The sequence below is a fragment of the Myodes glareolus genome, chromosome 2, assembly GCF_982192425.1.
Source record: "Myodes glareolus chromosome 2, mMyoGla1.1, whole genome shotgun sequence".
NCBI classification, from domain to species: domain Eukaryota; kingdom Metazoa; phylum Chordata; class Mammalia; order Rodentia; family Cricetidae; genus Myodes; species Myodes glareolus.
Window position 1 is genome coordinate 102,879,670 of NC_142027.1, and position 19,652 is coordinate 102,899,321.

Here is a 19,652-nt window from a genome sequence, read left to right on the forward strand (position 1 = left end):
CTATGACATGGAAATCTCACCTTGTCTGTACAGTGTCCTTGGCAGTGGCTCTGTGTCTGGGGCTCTGCTTGAGGAAGGCAGTCCCAGGGAGGAGCTGCATAGTACAATCTACACCGTGCTCCCCCACTGCCATCTGCAGCAGCTCCTCCACCCCAGTGGAGGGCAGGTCTGCCTCTCAGCTCCTCCCCTCTCCTCTCCAGTGATGGGCACTTCCGCTTCATGCTCCTGTCTTTTGGAGAAAGAACAGCACCCCTCATGTGTCCTGAAGGGCTTACCTGACACGGCTGTGGAAGGGCGGCTGGGTTCCCCAAAGCCTGCCTGGTTCACGGCCACCACCCGGAACTCGTAGGTCACCCCTTGCCGCAGCTTGTCCAGGCCCACGGTGTACGAGGTGGAGCTCCGGGGAATGTCCTTCGCAAACATGTCCCATAAGCCTTCATCTGCAAGAGGAATCAGAGATGGGGCAGAGGTCAGGGCAGCTCTTCTGGAGATGAGCCCTAGGCACCTGGCTGCCCGCCTGCCTGGCTGGCCAGCTCACAGTGGCCCAGGACAGGGCATCTGATGCCAACTCGAGAGGCTGGAGAGGACCACAGGTGGAGAGGCGTGTCTCCTTGATCAGCAAATCCCCAGAGTAGTGAGCGGGGCGTGAACATATCTTTATTTGTTGTTACACTTATTTATTTTGTGTGTGGGTATGGACATGCCATGAGGCACATGTGGAGATCAAGGGACAACTTGTGGGACTTCATTCTTCCACCATGTAAGCTCTGGCACCAAATCGGGTACTCAGGCGTGACCGAACCATCTCACCACTCGGGAGTGGCATCTTCTTATCTCTCTCCTCCTCATCATATTCTCATGGGTTCTAGGTCCCCCCTGGTTTCCCACTTGATGTCACCTTAGGGACCCTGGCTCCCTTTTGGTTTGCTGCTTTCCCTGCCTGTGCTACACACCCCATCGCTGACCCTTTAGATCCCATTCTTGACCTACAGATAACTCCACCTGGGCACTAGCTGGTCACCAGCTGGCCTGCACTCATGATGGGTCCCAACCCTGTTCTGACTGAAAACAAAAGGCAGCTAGCTGGGCAAGGGGACAGTTTGAGGCTTAGCTTCCTCTCTCACTGCTGCCGCCACTGTGGTGGTGCACGGCGTTCTCCGTGCATTGTGGACAGAATGGACATCTGTGCTCCTGGACTGGCTGCCCTCCATCTATCTGCGGTTCATCTCTTTCAGAGCAAAGTGCTGGATTATGCGGGAAATGCAGGCCTGGTACATGGTTGGGGGTCACACCGTTAGAGCTCCCTGCCCTCTGCTGGGACTGAGACCCTGGTTTCCGCCTGGAAGGCCACTTCCCAGATGAAACTATCTTAGCAATGCCCAGGGTCTTGAGCACCAGCAGTGTCAAGCCTGCCCTAAATGCAGAGTGAGTCTTTTGCTTGCACACCACAACGGCCAGGGAGCAAACTCAGCAGCGCTTCGTGGCCGAGCCACTATCCCAGCGCCTCACTGAAGGTTTCTAGGCAGGTGCGCTACTGCCAAATTCTGCCCCCGTCGGACATTTTTAGTCAATGGCCTGGCACTACCACTACACATTTTTTTTTTTTAAGATTTTGTATTCTGGACAGATGCTTGCAAATCCATGCTCTCAGTAATATTCACAATGCCAGAAGGTAGAAACTACCCAAGTGACCCATGGACAGACAAAGGGCTAAACAAAACACTGCATGTTCACACAATGGAATATCACTCCGCTTTCAAAATGAAGGGATTCTGACAATAAGCAGGGATGCTGAGGACCAGACGCCCAGTGAGGTCAGCCAGTCATAAAAGACCACATACTGCACAATATTGTTTAGATAAAATCCTCGGGGTTGTTCAAGTGCTGGAGACAGAGTGTAGAATGGTGGGTTCCAGGGAGTGGGAATCAGTGGGGGGAGTCTGGGTTTCCAAGATGGAAGGCAGTGATGGAGATACCACCGTGAAGTTACTCAAAGTTACTGAGCTGTGCACGTAATAAGGCTAACGTGTGGCTGGGGAGATGGCTTGGGGGTAAATGGTTTGCTGCGTAAGTATGGGGACTTGAGTTCAATTCCCAGCTGGCACACACTTGTAGTCTCAGAGCTGGGTAGGCAGAGACAGGAGGATCCTTAGTGTTTGGTGGCCAGTCAGTTTGTCCTAAGGAGTGAGTTCCAACTAGAGACAGACCATGGAGAGTGACTGAGGAATGACATCTGAGGGTGACCTCTGACCTCCACGGGGACACACCACACCCACCCAAACCCACACACACACATACGCACACCCACACACATACACACAAACCCACGCACATACCCACACATACACACCACACACACACACACACACATACACATACATACACACCCACCACACACACACATACACACACACATACACACATACCCACACCACACACACACACATACACATACATACACACACACCCACCACACACACACACACACACACACACACCCACACACATACACACATAGCCACGCACATACCCATACCACACACACACACACATACACACACACACACACACACCAACTCACACGGTGACTTTTCTTTTATACATAGTTTTCCACTGTTGGTAAATATTAAATTTATGTAAATTCTGATATTTAGGAAAATGCAAATAAGATCAAAGCCAGAAAATGTCTTATGTAGAAAAGAAGAAAAAGGCAAATGGCTTTGATTCCACAGCACCAACCAACAGAGCGAAGGAAACACAGCCAGTGAAATTGGTCATGGTGACACAAGCTCTCACAAGGTGGAGGCAGGGTGACCAGAAGTTCAAGTCATTCTTGGCTTCATGGCAAGTTCTAGGCTAGCCTGGGCTATGTGAGGCCATGTTTTAAAAATAACAACAACACACTAAAAACCCAAAGTACTGTGGCTGAACAAACTCTGTAATTATATAGCCTAGGTCCTATCATTGGCTGTGTGACCTCAGGCAGAGCACTCACCCTCTTGGGGACTTGTCAATCAAACGGCGATAACATAGGACTTCCCGTGGAGGCCTGCCTTGAGGATTCAATGTGTTTTTATTTATAACGTGCTTAGCACACTGCTTCGCACGCAGTCAGCACAACGTGAGTGATTGCAAATAAAACATAAATGATTCTCCAAGGAGGCTGCCGCTAAAAGGTGGGCGCGGAGCCTGAACTGTTCCCATGATGTAGAAGCCCTTCCCAAGTTCAGTTTCCTCTTAGAGGCATAGGTATGCAGGACTTGAAAAAGCTGGCGACCAGGGGAGGGAGAGCCCAATGAATATACATGTGCACGCACCTGCTGTTTTTATGGCCCGCGAGTGATGGGAAACGAAACCTTGCCACACCCCCTTCACAGAGGATGCTCTTGGAAGGATCAGCCCATTGGTAAACAGGAGGAGGTCACACGTGTATGAGTCTGTGTTTGCTCAGGGTTGAGACTTTGCCCTGGCGAAGCCCCGATAGTCACAGGTTAATGAATGAGGCGATGCTGATGGTTTCAAAGGCAGCAGCAGAGGCCTTTAATCACACAGTCTTGTGATTTATTCCGACATACTCACATCATTGGTTGTTGCTCATCAGGAAACCCGTCAGGGGTGGCAATGTTACTACGGCAAACTATAGTGTAGGTGGTCCCTTCCCTTCCCTTAAATACAAGGTTTATGTGCGCAGGATGAATGTCAGTGTGGCTTAGGCATCTCTTTTTTAAAAAAAGATTTATTTTATTTGAGGTATGTGTAAGTATTTATGTGGATTATACGTCCCATATGTGCAGGTGCCTTTGGCGTCCAGAAGAGGGCACTGGCTCTCCTGCAGCTGGATTACAGGCAGCTGGGAGCTGCCTGAAATAGATGCTGGGAACCGAACTCGGGTCCTCTCTAAGACTAGCAAGCAATCTTAACCCTGAGCCACCTCTCCAGCCCTGGTTTATATTTTTTTTTATGTGAATTTTGCTTAAGAACAATCCAGAGTCATAGCGCATTTAATACACCTGGCCTGCAGAGTGCTGGAGCCCTCTGGTGTTTCCTTGTCCACCTATGAAGATTCAGGGCCCACTCTGTGGTGGGATGCTCCTCTGCCCCTCAGGGCTCAGGAATCTCTGTGCTCACGGGCTGTGTACAGTCTAGGACAGGAGGGAGAGGGAAAGCAAGGGTATGTCCCCCGCTCCCCCCCCCACCCCGCCACATTCCAGGAAGTGAAAGCCGTTCCACCCACAGCTTCCAGGGCGTATGCTCAGTTTACTTCACTGTGCATACCCCAGGGCTCTGGAATTTTTAAAGAATTAATGAAACATTGTTTCTTATCACCTATTCACCCACCTACCCGTCAACATACCCAAATATACCCATCCCCCACAACCCACTCATCCATCCATCACCCACCCATCCACTCAATTGCCCACCCCATCCATCTACTTATCCTTAACCACTCCCTCATCTGTGCACCTATACACCGACTCAGCCACCCATCCATCTAGCCATCCATCCATTCCCCCATGTATGCAGCCCCTCACCATCAGCCCACCTACCAACCCATTGGTTCACCCACCCATTCACTCAGCCACATGACCATCCACTTTGGTATCCACCCATTCCTCATATATGCACCTGCTCACCAACTCACCCATCCATCTACCCATTCTCCCACATACCCATTTATGCACCATTCAGCCACTTAAGCACCCACCTACCCACCCACCCATCTCTCTGCCCACCAACATAACCACCCACCAACCATTCGCTCACTCATCCACCCACCCATCTCTCCACCCCACCAGGCAGCCATCTTTGCTTCCCACAGTCTCTTCAAGGCCCCAACACCAACAGTCTTTCCAGAGATAACAATTATCCCTATTTTACTTCACGCTTAGCTCCAAGGCCCTAAATGCTGAATGTGTTGTGGCATGTTTTCAGCTAAAAAGATAATGCTATGCTATCAGAGTCTAAACATAGAAGAAAAACAGGCTTGCAAGACTGGGTGTTGTTCCAAACCACTAAAGCTAGATGAGAGCCCCGGAGCCCGGAGGATTTCCATTGCATCTGAGGACGAACACCTTTGTGCTGAGCTCTCTCACCATCCTCTGCATTCATGTTTACTTAATATTCTCCTGTTGCTGGGGACAAACACGGTTTCCCCTGCTCCTACCGTCACCCAAAGACCACATTTTTCTCTAAGAGCTCTGCCATAGCTCCAGGAGCTCTGTGCATTTTTTATAAAAACACTTTAAAATATTGATATAGAATCTCAACACAGAGCGATTTATTCAGCAATCCACTTACACTCAAAAATGGGGGAGGGTGGTGTCGTGCCAAGACAATTTCCTTCGGAGTTAACAGAGGAAAATGTTTGCATTTTTTATTTTGCTTAATTCTGCTTTCTAAAATTAGCCTGTCGTACTTGGATTATAATTCATCGGGCTATTTATCCACACCAATATTTACATGGTGATCACCAGTGGTGGGGGAAGGGGGGCTGACAAAAAACAAACCAACAAAACTTGGCAGCTGGGAGAGCGGCCACTGTTTCCCAACTGTGGGCTGTTTTTCTCATTTTTATTACGCTGCTAAATATCTCAATAAATCAGTGATGGAGAAAATACCTCCACAAATTTGTGAGAAATATAACATTACAGAACTATTAACAATAATGAGATTTGTGCAACTGATTTTCCTTGTATCGAGAAGCTCCCCAGTGCCTGGACCTTCATCTCAATCACAACAGGCAAAGACAGCGTGACTGTGTTTGCCACAAGGAAACCCTGGGCACTGAGTGCAAATGACCCTCTTGTCCTCACCACGGGCAAGATTGGACATGGCTAGAAGAGAATATTCATTGCACATCACACACAAGGCCAGGTCTCTACTGGCTGATCCTGAATGGTGGATCCTGGGCGAATTCCTGGGTGATTGGTCCCCTGGGTGACTGACTTGTCTCCTGGTTGACTCACTGGTCCCTTGAGCAACTAATTCATCTCCTGGGTGACTGATCAGTCCCCTGGGTGACTGGTCTCTGGGTGACAGACCCCCTAGGTCTCTTGGGTGATCCCTGGGTAATTAGCATGCGCCTCACTGATCTCCTGTCTAACCCCCAGTTGCCTGGTCTTCTGCAAACATCACAAGGTAACAGCCACGGGTGACCTTTGATTCCTGGTGACTGATTCCCTGAATGACTATCATCAGCCTTCCGGGTGATGACCCCTGCATGCCTGGTCCTCGAATGACTGATCCCTGGATGAATGATTGACAGATCCTCAGGTGACTGACCCCCGGATAATCCTCCTGAACTGACTTCCCCGTGACTGATCCCAGGGAACCGATTCCTGGATCATCCGTCTCGGTTCTTGGCACACTGTCAGAGAAAGTCTGCCTCGAGGTCTTAAGACAGCAAGGAAGCACCAGGACATGGACGCTGCAACTGTTCCTAAGCAAGTGTCACTGTCACCACCATCCTAACAGCCCACAGAGATGGTGGAACTGCGGAGCTCAACTCTCTGCATGGCGTTCCTTTTCCTCCTCCGTTGTGTTGTTTACCCAAAGAAAGAGACTGGAGACCCTAGAAACAGACGGCTCTTCCTGGAGACCCTAGAAACAGACGGCTCTTCCTGGAGACCCTAGAAACAGACGGCTCTCCCTGCACAAACACACAAACACATCTACTGTCAAAGGCTGCGCCTGCGTTCAGAGGATGAAATCAGTCGGCTTTTATCCCTCAATGCCGGCAGCTCCCCAGCCCCAGCGTAAGGGACGCGTTTGTTCCCGGTGCTATCCCATCTCTTCTAAACCGAGAGAGAGCCCAATGCAACATGACCAAGGGGCCTTCGCTGGATGTATCCCTCCAACACCCAGGCATAAGTGCTTGCAGGTACCAGGGCAGACGGCATGCCAATACAAAAGTTTGATTTCACAGCTAATTAAACAGGGTCTCCACGCTGAATGGAACTGTCGCTCACTACCGAGACTGCGGGTTCTGGTAACTCACGAAGCCAACAGCCTGACCGCCAGCCTGCAGCGCTGAGCGAGTAGATGCCTGGCAGTCATTTATTTCTTAAGCACTGCCGCTTCTCTCTGTATAAACGGTCAAGCTAGGAGGTGAGGCTTAAACAACAGGCTGAATACAGCTGCTAATAAAAATGTCTTTTGTCTGGTCCTTGCCCAGGGCTGCAGACAGCACTTGGTGCGTGTCTCATGGAAGAGATGGCCAATGAAGGAGACTGACTCAGGGGAGGAGGAGGAGGACACCCAGGCATTTGGTGGGGGGAGGAGGGAGGGTAGCATGAGGCATAGCCCCTGCTGAGGTCCACATGCTATACCTACTGACATAGATCTCAAACCTTCAAAGGATATGACGTTATTCATTCATTTATTTAATATGCTTGTGCATGTGTACGCCAGAGGAAAACCTCGGGTGACATTCCTCAGGTACTCTCCCCCTTGGTTTTTGAGGCAGGGTCTCTTGATGACCTGTGACTTGCTGATTCAGCTGACTATCCAGAGAGCCCCAGGGACCAGCCCATCCCTGCCTCCCCAGCACTGGGATTCAAGCAGGCATCCTTGTGTCTGGTTTTACTAAGTGTAGGTTCCAGGGATCAAACTCAGGCTCTCAAACTTGCAGGGCAAGCGTTGTATCAGCTGAGCCATCTCTTCAGCTCTGTACTAGTTTATCATTGAAACAGGGTCTCCCTCTGTAGCCTGGGCTGGCCTAGAATTCACCATCCTCCTGCCTCATCCTCTGGCATGCCTAGAAGACCAGCGTGCACCACTATGCCCAGCTTGGAGATATTGGTATTCTTCCTGGTTCAGCTCAAACTCGCCTTGCCAAGAACTGACAATAAACACTATGAATGCGAAAGGACTTGGGGTGCACCCAGGAGGGCTGAGGGTGGAGAGGCCCCTGTCCCTCGCCTGCTGGCTAAAGCATCATCTGTGAAAACAGCAATACAATGTCTGCCTGCCTTGGGTGCGTCCTAAATATATATTTCATGGCTGTTTTGGAGAGGAAAGTATATTTATAGTGCCTTTAGTGCCATTCCAGTGTATTGTGTAAATATGTAAATTAGGCTCTGAGAGCTACACAGCAAAATGCCTTGGAATAATTTGCGTAAATAAATCATCCGCGTCTGCCCACCGCATAGCTGCTTTCCGGGCGCCTTTTGCGACGCGATTCCAGGGGAGGCTCGCTCACAATTTAGAGAAATGAACCAGCTGGTCAGCCGTCCTGGCAGGGCTCAATGGCCGTGTCCTCAGGCTACACTCAGGAGCCACCCTCTCTGGAATAAGAGATTCTGTGACTTAGCCTGATGTGACTGTCATTAGCTACTGCGGGGTGCAGCAGCCATGGGCTCTTCAGCGAAATCTCCAGGGGTGAAGACAGGGATGGGGCAGATGGAGGTAGTGTTGATGGGATTGTCTTCAGGAGGGCAGGCAGGGATGTGGCCGGGCAGGAACGTATCAGGGTGAACAGACCATTTGGGCCATGGGACGCCTACTGCTGAGTGTCTCTGTTCCCACTAGATGCCAGGCAGGCAGGGCTCTGCATAAACCAGGGCTCCGCCCCGAGAAGGCCTTGCCAGGGAGCTTCAGCGGAGAAAATGAGAAGATACAGTGGTTAATGGTTTGTGTAATGAGGCCTGAAATAGATGACAGCTGAGATCCAGAGGCCCCTGGGTCCCAGCAAGGTGTTTAAATATTGACAATCTATAAAAGCCTGCATGCCGCTGTGAGCTGCGGCTGGCCTGCGTTGCAGAGGGGACAGGGCACCATGCTGTGTTTTATTTTTCCAATAAAAGGCCCTGGTCCAGCAGCCCACCATGGTCAGTCAGCAAGATCCACAAGGGGACATGGGTGACAACTGTCTTCCAGTGTCAGTAGCAAGATAGCAGCGAAAGTCAACTCTGGACATAGAGCCACTGTAGGGAGTTAGTTAGCTGTCCTGGGTGCTGTGGAGAGGACCAAATGACCACAGAAGGCCCAGAACCTTCACTGACTTGAGAACCCATCTGGAGCTGGCCAGTGCCTTACTCCTCATATGTCATCTAGGGCCCCCAGTCCAGCAAGCTGGAGCCAAAGAATTTCCCCCTCCCTCCCTTCTTCCCTCCTTCTCTCTCTCCTTCCTTTCCCCCCTCCCTTAGTGTGTTTCGTTCTTTGACAATTTCTTATCTTACATAAATTTCCCACTTCCCTCTACCCAGGAAGAAGCTGTGTGTTTGTTTTTTTTCTTTGTGTGTGTGTGTGTGTGTGTACACAGGTGTGACACCTTGGCCATGTGTATGCTTTGGCACATGTGTGCAGATCAGAAGATAACCTCAGGGGTTGGTCCTCGTCTCCCACTTCATGTGAGGCCGGATCTCGCTTGTTGATGTTACGCCAGCAGTGAGGAGCTAGCAGGCTCACAAGCTTTCCAGGGGGAGGGACCCCCTGCTTCCACACGCCCCAGTTTGCTGTGGGAGCCCCAGGTTGCAGGATGTTCTGCTGTGTCCAGCACAGGTTCTCAACCTTCCTAACACGCCACGCTTTAATACAGTTCCTCATGTTGTGGCGACCCCCAATTCGAAAATTATTTTCGCTGCTACTTTGTAGCCAGAAATTTGCTACTGTTATGAGTTACAATGTAATTACTACGTTTTCCATTTGCCTTAGACGACTCCTGTAAAAGGGTCATTCTACCTCCAGAGGGGTTGCAACCCACAGGTTGAGAACCTCTCTTCTCAGACTTCACACTCTGGTCCTCACACTCCTGCAGCCAGTGCTCTACTCACTGGGCCACTCCCCTGCCCACTTCCCTGGTGGGGCTCTTTCCTCTGGGTCTAACAACTTCCTTCAATGCCAGATCAAAATGGCTCCTAACACCACAGCCATTGGGAAAGAAGCCACTTCCTGAGGCGTGCCTGGTGCTTCACCTGTGTTCACGCTCAGACGTTCCTTGGGAACCCTGCAACATCTGAAGGTCATGGTGAGGCTGCTTAGCATTCTCCATGTTTGGTGACATGCCTCGCCTGCCCCTGCTCAGCTCCCAGCGGTAATACCCAACTCAAAGCAGCAGCAACTCATTTTCCAATAACGTCCATCCTTCATTATTGAAACCAAATGGAACTTTCACACGCGGCAGGTGGGAATGTAGATTAGGCCTGTCGCTATGGAGAACAGGATGGTGCCTTCTCCAAAACCCTAAAAACAAACTGCGGATGATCCAGCCATCTCGGTGCTGGGTAAACCACCAAAGACAATGAGGTTGGCATGTCCAAGAGACAGCTTTGCTATCTAAGATGGGGACTCAGCCTAGATGCCTGTCCATGGAGGAATGGAAAAAGGAAGTGCGGCATAAATACACGATGCAGTCTTACTTTGTCATAAGGAACAACCAGGTTCTGCCGCTTGTAGCAATATGTATGGAGTAGGAGGAGATCGTGTTAAGGTAAACCCAAGGATCTGTGCTCTGCCTCTAAAGTGGGAACCAACAAAGCAATACTATGTGGAGGCAAAATGCTAGTTACAAAGGAGTGTTGTGGTTGGGTGTGGCCAGTGCCTGCTTTGTGTGGTGTCATGGTGGGTACATGAACTGCCTCCCATAGGCTTGTGTGCTGAATGCTCAGTTACCAGCTTGCAGGGCAACTATTTCAGAGGTGGACCTAGCTAGAGGAAGTAGGCCACTGCAAGTAGGCCCTTGTCCCTGGCCTCTTCCTGTCCCTCTGTCTGCTTCCTGTCTACTGTGAAGCAAACAGCTCCCCTCCACCCCACTCTCCTGCCAAGGACATGGGGCCAAGTGACCTTAGATCAAACCCTCTGAAATGTGAGCCAAGTCAGATCTTTCCTTCCTTAAGCTCCTCATTTTGGGTGAATTAGTCCCAGCTATATGAAGGCAACAAAAATAGCCTGCAGAAAAACACCACCCTGAAGCCTGGTTGTGGATTAGGTAGAAGGGAATTTACATAGTATGCTGAAGCACTGGGTACCATCTCCAGCACCCCATAAAACTGGGCACAATGAAGCAAACCTGGGATCCCAGGACTCAGAAGGTGGGAGCAGGAGGGTCACCCTTGGCTACACAGAGTTCAAGACTAATCTGAGCTGCAAGTACACTGTCAAAAAAAAATCCCACTAATATAAGAATTAATACTTATTTAAAAGTGGGCAAGAGAGGGCTGGAAAGATGGCTCAGGAGGTAAGAACACTGGCTGCTCTTCCAGAAAACACAGGTTCAAGTCCCAGAACATAAATGGTGGCTCACAAATCCTCTGTACCTCCAGTTCCAGGGGACCCAATACTATTGCCTCCTCAGGCATCAGGCATATGTGTGATATACAAACATACATGCAGGCAAACACCCGTAGACATAAGATAAAAAATAAAATAACGTTTTAAAAAGTGAGCAGACGTGAAGAAGTTAGAAGGAAGGAGGCGGGGCAGGAGTGGGTCTGTGTGTATATGTGAGGTGTACGTACATAGTATATAATGGTTGCTCGCAGCCCTGCGCACACATAAGGCCAGAGGAGGACATCGGGTGTCCTGCTCTGTCCCTCACCTTATTCTCCTGAGATGGGGTCTCTCGCTGAGCCATCAAGGAGGCCAGCGGCCAGCAAGCCTCACCAACTCTCCCATCTCCACCTCCACAGTACTGGGGTTACAGGTCCAAATGCACACAAAGCCATATCTTGCTTCTGACACGGTGCTGGGGATTTGAACTCAGGTCCCCACGCTTGAACAGTAAGCCCTTCTTACTCCCTAAGCCATCTTCCCAGCCCAGGAATAAACCTCAGCCCACGCTTTCAGGAGCCTGAAAGTTAGAGCACTTGATGTGCCATTTTCTCTATTAATAAGGACGTCTGTAATTACCCACAGTGAGCCAGGCTCCTTCCACAGGCTGCCGGCATTAGACCCCTGAGACGAGGCCCTGAAACACTCCTCGATCTTCCTGATGAGCTGAACCATCTTCGAGTGTCCTTCGCCTCTCACCCACCCTTCTCTGAGAGTGACAATTATCATCTCTCCGCGTGTCATGCGGCTAAGGCATCCGAAATTGAATGCCCGCGAGGTTAAGAGCACAGCCCCGCAGCTGTTACTAGGCACTAAGAAGGAACAAGAAACGAGCCTGTCTTACACACACACACACACACACACACACACACACACACACACCCCCTACCTCAGCCCTGCTAGGGAAATGCCAGGAGAGGAGACCAGAGACCCCACGGATCACAACCCTCAGTGTGACCGAGATACCACCACGTGGGCAGTGCCTGATTCTGGTCTCCAGGCAGGAGCGCACGGTCCTGCTGCTCCTACCTGATGGCCTGGCCTCTATGACGTAGCCTGTGGTGGGAGTGCTCCCAGCATTCCCCTCTGTCCACTGCAGGGTCAGCTCGGAGGCAGATTTGGTGACGAGGACATTTCTTGGAGATCCCGGGGACCCTGTGGGATAGAAGGAGCAAAGTGAGTAGTTATTGGCCTTGAGGGGAATAGTGGTCCCTCATTGGGGACAGAAATGTTGACTTTATTTGTACTAAAGATTTTTTCCTTGGGGGAGGGTTGAAGCGGGGAGGGGAGAGGCAGGGAGGGGAGCAGAAAAAATGTAGAGCTCAATAAATATCAATAAAAAAGTTAAAAAAATTTTTGGCTTTTTTGAGGCAGGTTTCTTTGTGTAACTATTAGAGATTTTTAAATATTTATTTATTTACTTATTTACTTATGGCGTGTGTGTGTGTGTGTGTGTGTGTGTGTGTGTGTGTGTGTGTGTAGGTGTCTACAGAGACAGGAGAGAGCATCAGATCCCTTAGACCAGCAGTTCTCAACCTGTGGGTTGCAACCTGTTGTGGAATATTATTTTAAGACATGTTGCATTCGTTTATGCTGTGGAACATTTGTTTAATGATGCAAAGATGTGTTGCATTCTGTTATGTTGCATTTGTTTAACTCCGTGAAGCTGTGCTACTTTGCCTGTGTAAAATACCTGGTGGTCTAATAAGGAGCTGAATGGCCAATAGCAAGGCAGGAAAGGGATAGGCAGGGCTGCCAGGGAGAGGGAGTAAATAGGAGGAGAGAGGAGGGGCTAGAAAAGAAAAAGGAGGATGATGTCAGGGACCAGCCTGACCAGCCACACAGCCAGCTATGGAGTAAGAAGGAAAGAAAGGTAAATAGAAAGGAGAGAAAGGTAAAAGCCCAGAGACAAAAGATAGATGGGATAATTTAAGTTAAGAGAAGCTGGCTAGAAATAAGCCAAGCTAAGGCCGGGCATTCATAAGTAAGAATAAGCCTCCGTGTAGTTACGTGGGAGCTGGGTGGTGGGCCCCCAAAGAGCAAAGAGGAAAAAAAACCTAGAGCAATTCCTTTGGTGTCACATATCAGATATTCTGCAAATCAGATGTTTACATTACCATTCATAACACTAGCAAAATTACAGTAGCAACACAATAGTTGTACGGTTAGGGATCACCAAAACATGAGGGCTGCAGCATTAGGAAGGTTGAGAACCTCTGTCTTAGATCCAGAGTTACAGATGGTTGTGAGTCACTCTCAAGGGCCCTGGGAATGGACCCGGATCCTCTGCAAGAGCAGCAAGTGTTCTCAACCACTGAGCTATCTCTCCAGCCCTAGACTGTTTTTTGAGGCAGGGTCTTGGTACACAGCCAGGGTTAGCTTTAACTTTGTGTGACTTTCCCATCTTCTGAGGGCTGGGATCATGGGCATTCATCACCCTGGCTGACTCTGTCCAGGTTTCCTTCCCTCATTGTACCACGGGGTTGGTATGAGGCATGAAGAGGGTCAGTGCACACTGAGGAGGTAGGACCCAGAGGGGATGGTTTAGAAAGACCAATTACGCCACTGCTCAACTGAGAGCAATGACAGATTGCTCAGGGAGATGCTGAGAGCAGTCAGCACTATCTACCTGCAAGATCTCCAAGTGTTTGTCTCTTTTGTGCTTACATTTAGCTCTGGATTTTACAATCTTGATAATAAAACATTTCGAACGATGCATGCACAGGACACAGGAATTGGAGAGTCATGTTGCTGAATCTTAGAACACCATGCGCGCACACACATGCCTCTGTATGGTGGCACAAAGAAGAAAGCTTCAAATCCCCCAATGAACTCTAAAGGTGACTCATGAGAAACGATTGAATTAAATTAAAAAGGGGTTAACTAGGCTGGAGAAATAGCCCAGTCAGTGGTGTCCCCGCTGCAGAAGCAGGAGGACCTGGGTTTGGGTCCCCAGCATCCACATTCAGTGTGACCATATGCCTCTTCAGTCCTGGCACATGAGCGGGGTGGACACAGGTGCATTCTGGGAGCTCACCAGCCATTCGGTCTAGTCAATCAGTGAGCACAGGGTTCATTGAGGGATCTGGTCTCCAAAAATAGGTGAAAGAGTGATTGGGAAAGACACCAAAGAAGGACTTCTGGCATCTTTAGGCAGATACTGTGCTTGTAGACACCTGTGCACATGTACACTACACCCATGCAAACACATGAACATAATGAAAAACAGTAAGATTTGGGGCTGGATGTGTGCCTGCCATCCCAGCACAGAGGAGACAAAGGAGAACCCCTGAGACTTGCTGGGCTGCACATAAAGATTGTATATACTAAAAAATTTTAAAAATTCATTTATTTTTCTCTTAAGGTGTTTTTGCTTATTTGGTTTTTCTTTGCAAGAAAATCAAAAATCTATGCACTTAACATTCAAGAACATGTTTCTGTGTCTGTAATGAGTCCCCCCCAGAAGTTCATGTCATGTGTTTTTTTTTTCCTTTTTTTTTTTTTATTTTAGCGAGACAGGGTCTCATATAGCTCAGGTTGTCCCCATCTCTGCAGTTGAGGATGACCTTGAACCCCTGATCCTTGTGCCTCCCTCCACCTCCTGAGCGCTGGGATTCCTGCTGGGTACCCCCATGCCTGGCTTACAACGTGTTTTGGCAATTTCCAAGACATTTTCTGGCTGCTGAACCCAAAATATTTGTTGGAGACTGTCCCTGAATGGCCAACCCACGAAGCAGGTGACAGCTATGGTGCTCAGCTGCAGTCACCAGCGCAGCCCCACTCACCCTCGGCTGGCCCCGCAGTGACATTGGCTTGCAGCTCTGGCCCATAGGCGATGGTCCGCGCCTGGACTCGGAAGAAATAGGTCACTCCCTTGGTGAGGTCCCGCACCTTCAGCCAGCGTTGCCAGTTCCCTTTCACGTCCACGGTCACCACCTTGCTCACACCTAGAATGGCCACAGAAGCACAAGGGAAGAGGGGCCTGAGCGTGGAGAAGCAATTGAGCGTGCTGATCTGTCCCGATAAGAAGGAAGACAGCTTAGGCAGCTCGCAAGAGGAGCATTGCTTACAATTAGGAGGAGTTTAAATGGTGATCCCAGCCAATTTTCAGCCCAGATACATGTAATTAGAGTTTAAGCTTGATAAGTGACTCTGTCTAAGAAACCACCAAGCCTGTGACAGTCACAAGGGAAACGGCACAGGCCACACTGAGGACTGAGGGAGCAAAGGGAAAGCGTCCAAGGAGGACTCCCAGGCTGTATCCTGGAGACCATTCCCTTTCTACTCTGCCCCCAGCTATAGAGTCCTGCCTCACTTGCAGAGACTGACTGCAAACCTCTGACATAGTAGGGAGGGCAGGGTGTGGAAGAGGCTGGCTTCCATTCAAATGTGAGCTTTCCCCAATGATGGGTCAGCAGCGTGACTTAGCTGACATGTGTGTGACTTGCAAGCATCAAGCCACCTTTGGGAACATCATCCATGGACTTTGGAGTGAAGATGTTAAATCCGTGCCTTTTATGGAATGTTATTTTAACTAGGCAAAGATGTGTTACATTTGTTTATGCAGCAGAATATTACTTTAACTGTGTAAAGGTGTGTTACATTTGTTTATGATGCATTTGTTTAATTATGTAAAGATATGTTGCATTTGTTTTGCCTTGTCTGCCTAAGGTGCCTGCTTGGTCTAATAAAGAGCTGAACGGCCAATAGCTAGGCAGGAGAGGGATAGCTGTGCTGTGGGACAATGGTTTTACCCTGTAAAGATTTATTTATTGTACTTGTTTAATAAAATACTGATTGGTCAGTAGCCAGGCAGAAAGGCGGGGCAACTAGGCAGGAAGTAGAGGCGGGGCAACCAGGCAGGAAGTAGAGGCGGGGCAACCAGGCAGGAAGTAGAGGCGGGACAATGATAACAGAAGAATCCTGGGAAAAGGAAAGAGTCAGTCTGCAGTCACATCACCCAGACACAGAGCAAGCAAGATGTGACTGCCTTATCGAGAAAGGTACTAAACCACGTGGCTAACACAGACAAGAATTATGGGCTAATATAAGTTGTAAGCGTTAATAAGAAGCCTGAGCTAATAGGCCAATCAGTTTATAATTAAAGTAGATCTCTGTGAGTTTCTATGGGACTGAACAACCAGGTGGGACAGAAACATTGGTCAATATAGCTGGGGCTGTCAGGTAGAATAAACAGGAGGAGAAATCTAGACTCAGGAGGAAGAAGAGAAGACGAGATGCCAGAGCAAGAGAGACATCTGGGGCCAGCTGTCAGTTAACAGACACAAGAAGCAGTGGAAATAAGATATAGAGAAGTGAAAATCCCTGAGGAAAAGGTAGATAAAGAGAAATTTGTTAATTTAAGTTAAAAGAGCTAGCCAGAAACGAGCCTAAGCCAGGTCGAGCGTTCAAAACTATTAACAATAATAAGTTTCCATGTCATGATCTGGGAGCTGGTTGGTGGCCCAAAAGAAAAGTCTGGCACTCTGAGTACTGACCTGGGGTTCAGAGAATGAGAATTACACAAGACAATATTTCTACACAGAAATATATAAATGAGCACACAAAGTCCCATGAAGAACCCTAATTCATGCCTATGTTTTCAGGACCCCTGATCATTTCCTGAGACTGAGAATATATGTGTGTTGGTAAAATTAGTCATAGCTACACATGCATGACCTTTCCATAGAACCAGAGGTTCTTCCATGTCACATTGCGGGCACTCTTTGTGTATTATTTTGCTTCAGCCATGAAGGCTTTATTAAGTAAAATAATGCTGAGATACATAGGAATATTGACAGTCCATCTGATCACCGAGTCAGCCAGAGTGGCTAAGGAGACAGCGAGATACACTGCATGGACACAGTGAACAAAATTCAGTCTGATGGCTACTGGGTGACAAGTAGGAGGGCAGTGTATCCAGCACAAATATTCTGGAAAACAGCCTATCTTATAACTGAGATAGCTCATGGCAGGTTAACACATTAACATGGATGTGATAAACAATTGATCTGGTGACTGAGACAGCCACTGAGTAACTTACAGGAGGGTAGCGCACACAGCACTGAAACTCTCAACAGAGGCAATTCACATCTTGGCCAAGAGGCAGGAGGATGGAGGGGGATTTAGTTGAAGTACTTGGGATTGTGCATACTTAAAACTTAGAAATGATTCAGGTTCCCCAATCTAATATTTTTGGATTGTGGTTAATTTCAGGTAAATGAAACTGCAGAAAAAGAGTCAAAGAAAAATGAATCTAACATTTGAAGGAAAGAAGAAACACTGAAAATTGCACAAACGTACATTCCCCGGGAGGGCAGATGAGGTTCTTTGCCTCCATGGGTTTGCAAACAATGCAGTGATTATGTTTAAGGTTAGGTAAGCTCCTGGCTGTGGGACTTCTCTGAGGTCTCACTTGTTCTGCCAGGCACATTCAGGATGAGAAGAGGAAGTAGTTCTTCCACATCCTCAAGGTCAGCAGCTGAGTGTTCCTGGAGCCTTGGGAAGAGCTGGACATGGGGGATGCTGCCTCCTGCCGAGCACCCATGCTCCCAGGCCGCCCTCAGAATGAGAAAATCGTCGTGAAGCGTGTCTCTTTAATACCACGTGGGCTTGTTTTAGAGGAACCAAAGTACCATCTTATGCAAAACTGATCCATTGTTCCAAGCCATCAGAGCACGGATCTGTAGACCCCAGGTCTCCAAAATGCCTCTCAGCTGGTTCATTGCGCTCATAATGTGCCTTTAATACAGGCTCGTGTCAGCTGACTTACTGCCTTCCGAATGCTTTCAGGGTGATTCAAACAACTTCTCTTTCACCCTCCTCATCTGGGGGGGGGGCTCTGTAGAAAAATGTAGTCACTTCTACAGATCTGGACCCCACCATCATTCGTGCTACTCAAGGAAGGGGCTACAAGGATGGAAGGTGGCACAGGGTGGCTGTCACTGCAAACACGTTCTCGGGGTAAGGTTGCATTGCAGTGGCTCCGTCTGTTCTTAGAAACACTCAGTTCTCTCTGGAGCAGATGCAAATCCATTTAGGGACTTGGAACATTTGATCCTGCCCAGAGGAAGAGTCATCCTGGCCTTCCCTCCATTTCAAGTGTGTCAGAATTTTATTTATTTAGTCGATTTTAAAACCATGCCCTGTACTATGAAGCCTTGGGGGTACAATCTCATAAAACCACGACAGTTTAAAACATATTTAAGAAACATAAAAATATCTCTGCCATAAAATCAGATTCCCCAAAACATGGCTCGGTGCTCAAATGGCTTAGTGCTTCATGCAGTTCAGTGCTCCAGGGAGCACGGTCTGTGGGGCGTGGTGCTGGGTCCTAAATGTAACAGTTGTGCAGTATTGCGGCATGTGGCTTTGGATAGTAGCATGATACTCTGAGGGCTGGCACTTCTACTGGATGGTACTATGCTGGTGCAATGCCCTCAGCAGGGCGGTTGCTACCAATATACTGATGTCTCTGTGCTCCCTGTGGTTGGTTACTCCTAGTAATCAGTGCTCCAGTTGGTTATATCCCGAGTGGTGCTGTGCTCCCACGGGTGTAGTGCTCCAGTGAGATGTTCTTCCCAGTGGAGTAATTTCCCAGTCATGGGGCTGCTCTTAGTGGGAGTGGTGTGCTAGCACGCCATTATTCCCAGTGGGGTAAGGCTGTTCTCAATGGGGCGATGGTCCCAGCAGGGTGGTACTAATACTGGGGTGATGGTCCTAGAGATGTGGTGCTCCCCATGGGGTAGTGCCTCTAGTGGTTTCGTATTGTATCCGGCTGAACATTTGTTCCCCCACTCCTGATAGCAGCAGGAAAAATTCTCAGAGATGCATGAAAGGAAAGGGCAGAGAAGAGCAAAGACAAGAACTTCCTATCTGCCACTCAGCCAAGAGTGGTTCTCTTGGAAGTCTACAGTCCTCGGTCAGCAAGGAAAGGATTGGGGAAGCCTTAGTCCCAGGTAATGCTGGGTAAGACCAATGTTCTATTTCATCAGTTAATTATTTAATTTTTTTTTGAAGTACTAGACATGAAACCTAGGCCTTACATGTCTAGGCAGGGACTCTACCACTGAGCCACACCACAGCCCCTAACTGCGGAATTCTAGGCAGGGGAGGTGCTGGGTCACCCTGCAGGCCTGTTCAGGTGCATATATGTGTGTGCGAGTGTGCAGCATGTGTGTGTGTGTGTGTGTGTGTGTTGTGTGTGTATGTGTGTGTTGGCAGGGCTCTAGTGTGTCCTGTGTTCAAATATCTGTTGATCTCTGCTTGCCTCAAGACAGCTGAGTTTCCACTGGCCATGAGAGTCGAGCAGTCACAACCAGAGTAAGCTGCCGAGGGGGCACTGGTTCAGAAGGCATGAGTGGTGAGACCTTGTCCATGGCCAC

General features: G+C 49.0%; 1 protein-coding gene across 1 annotated transcript in view; it reads right to left on the reverse strand.

The window, feature by feature from the left end:
* Sdk1 (sidekick cell adhesion molecule 1) overlaps positions 1–19,652 on the reverse strand; it is a 944,655-nt gene that overhangs the window by 22,451 nt on the left and 902,552 nt on the right. Inside the window, exons 39-41 of the mRNA XM_087903322.1 lie at positions 15,054–15,215; positions 12,298–12,423; positions 276–440 (exon numbers count right to left, since the gene is read on the reverse strand). Coding sequence (XP_087759448.1) covers positions 276–440; positions 12,298–12,423; positions 15,054–15,215 — 453 coding nt within the window. The remainder of the gene's footprint in view (positions 1–275; positions 441–12,297; positions 12,424–15,053; positions 15,216–19,652) is intronic.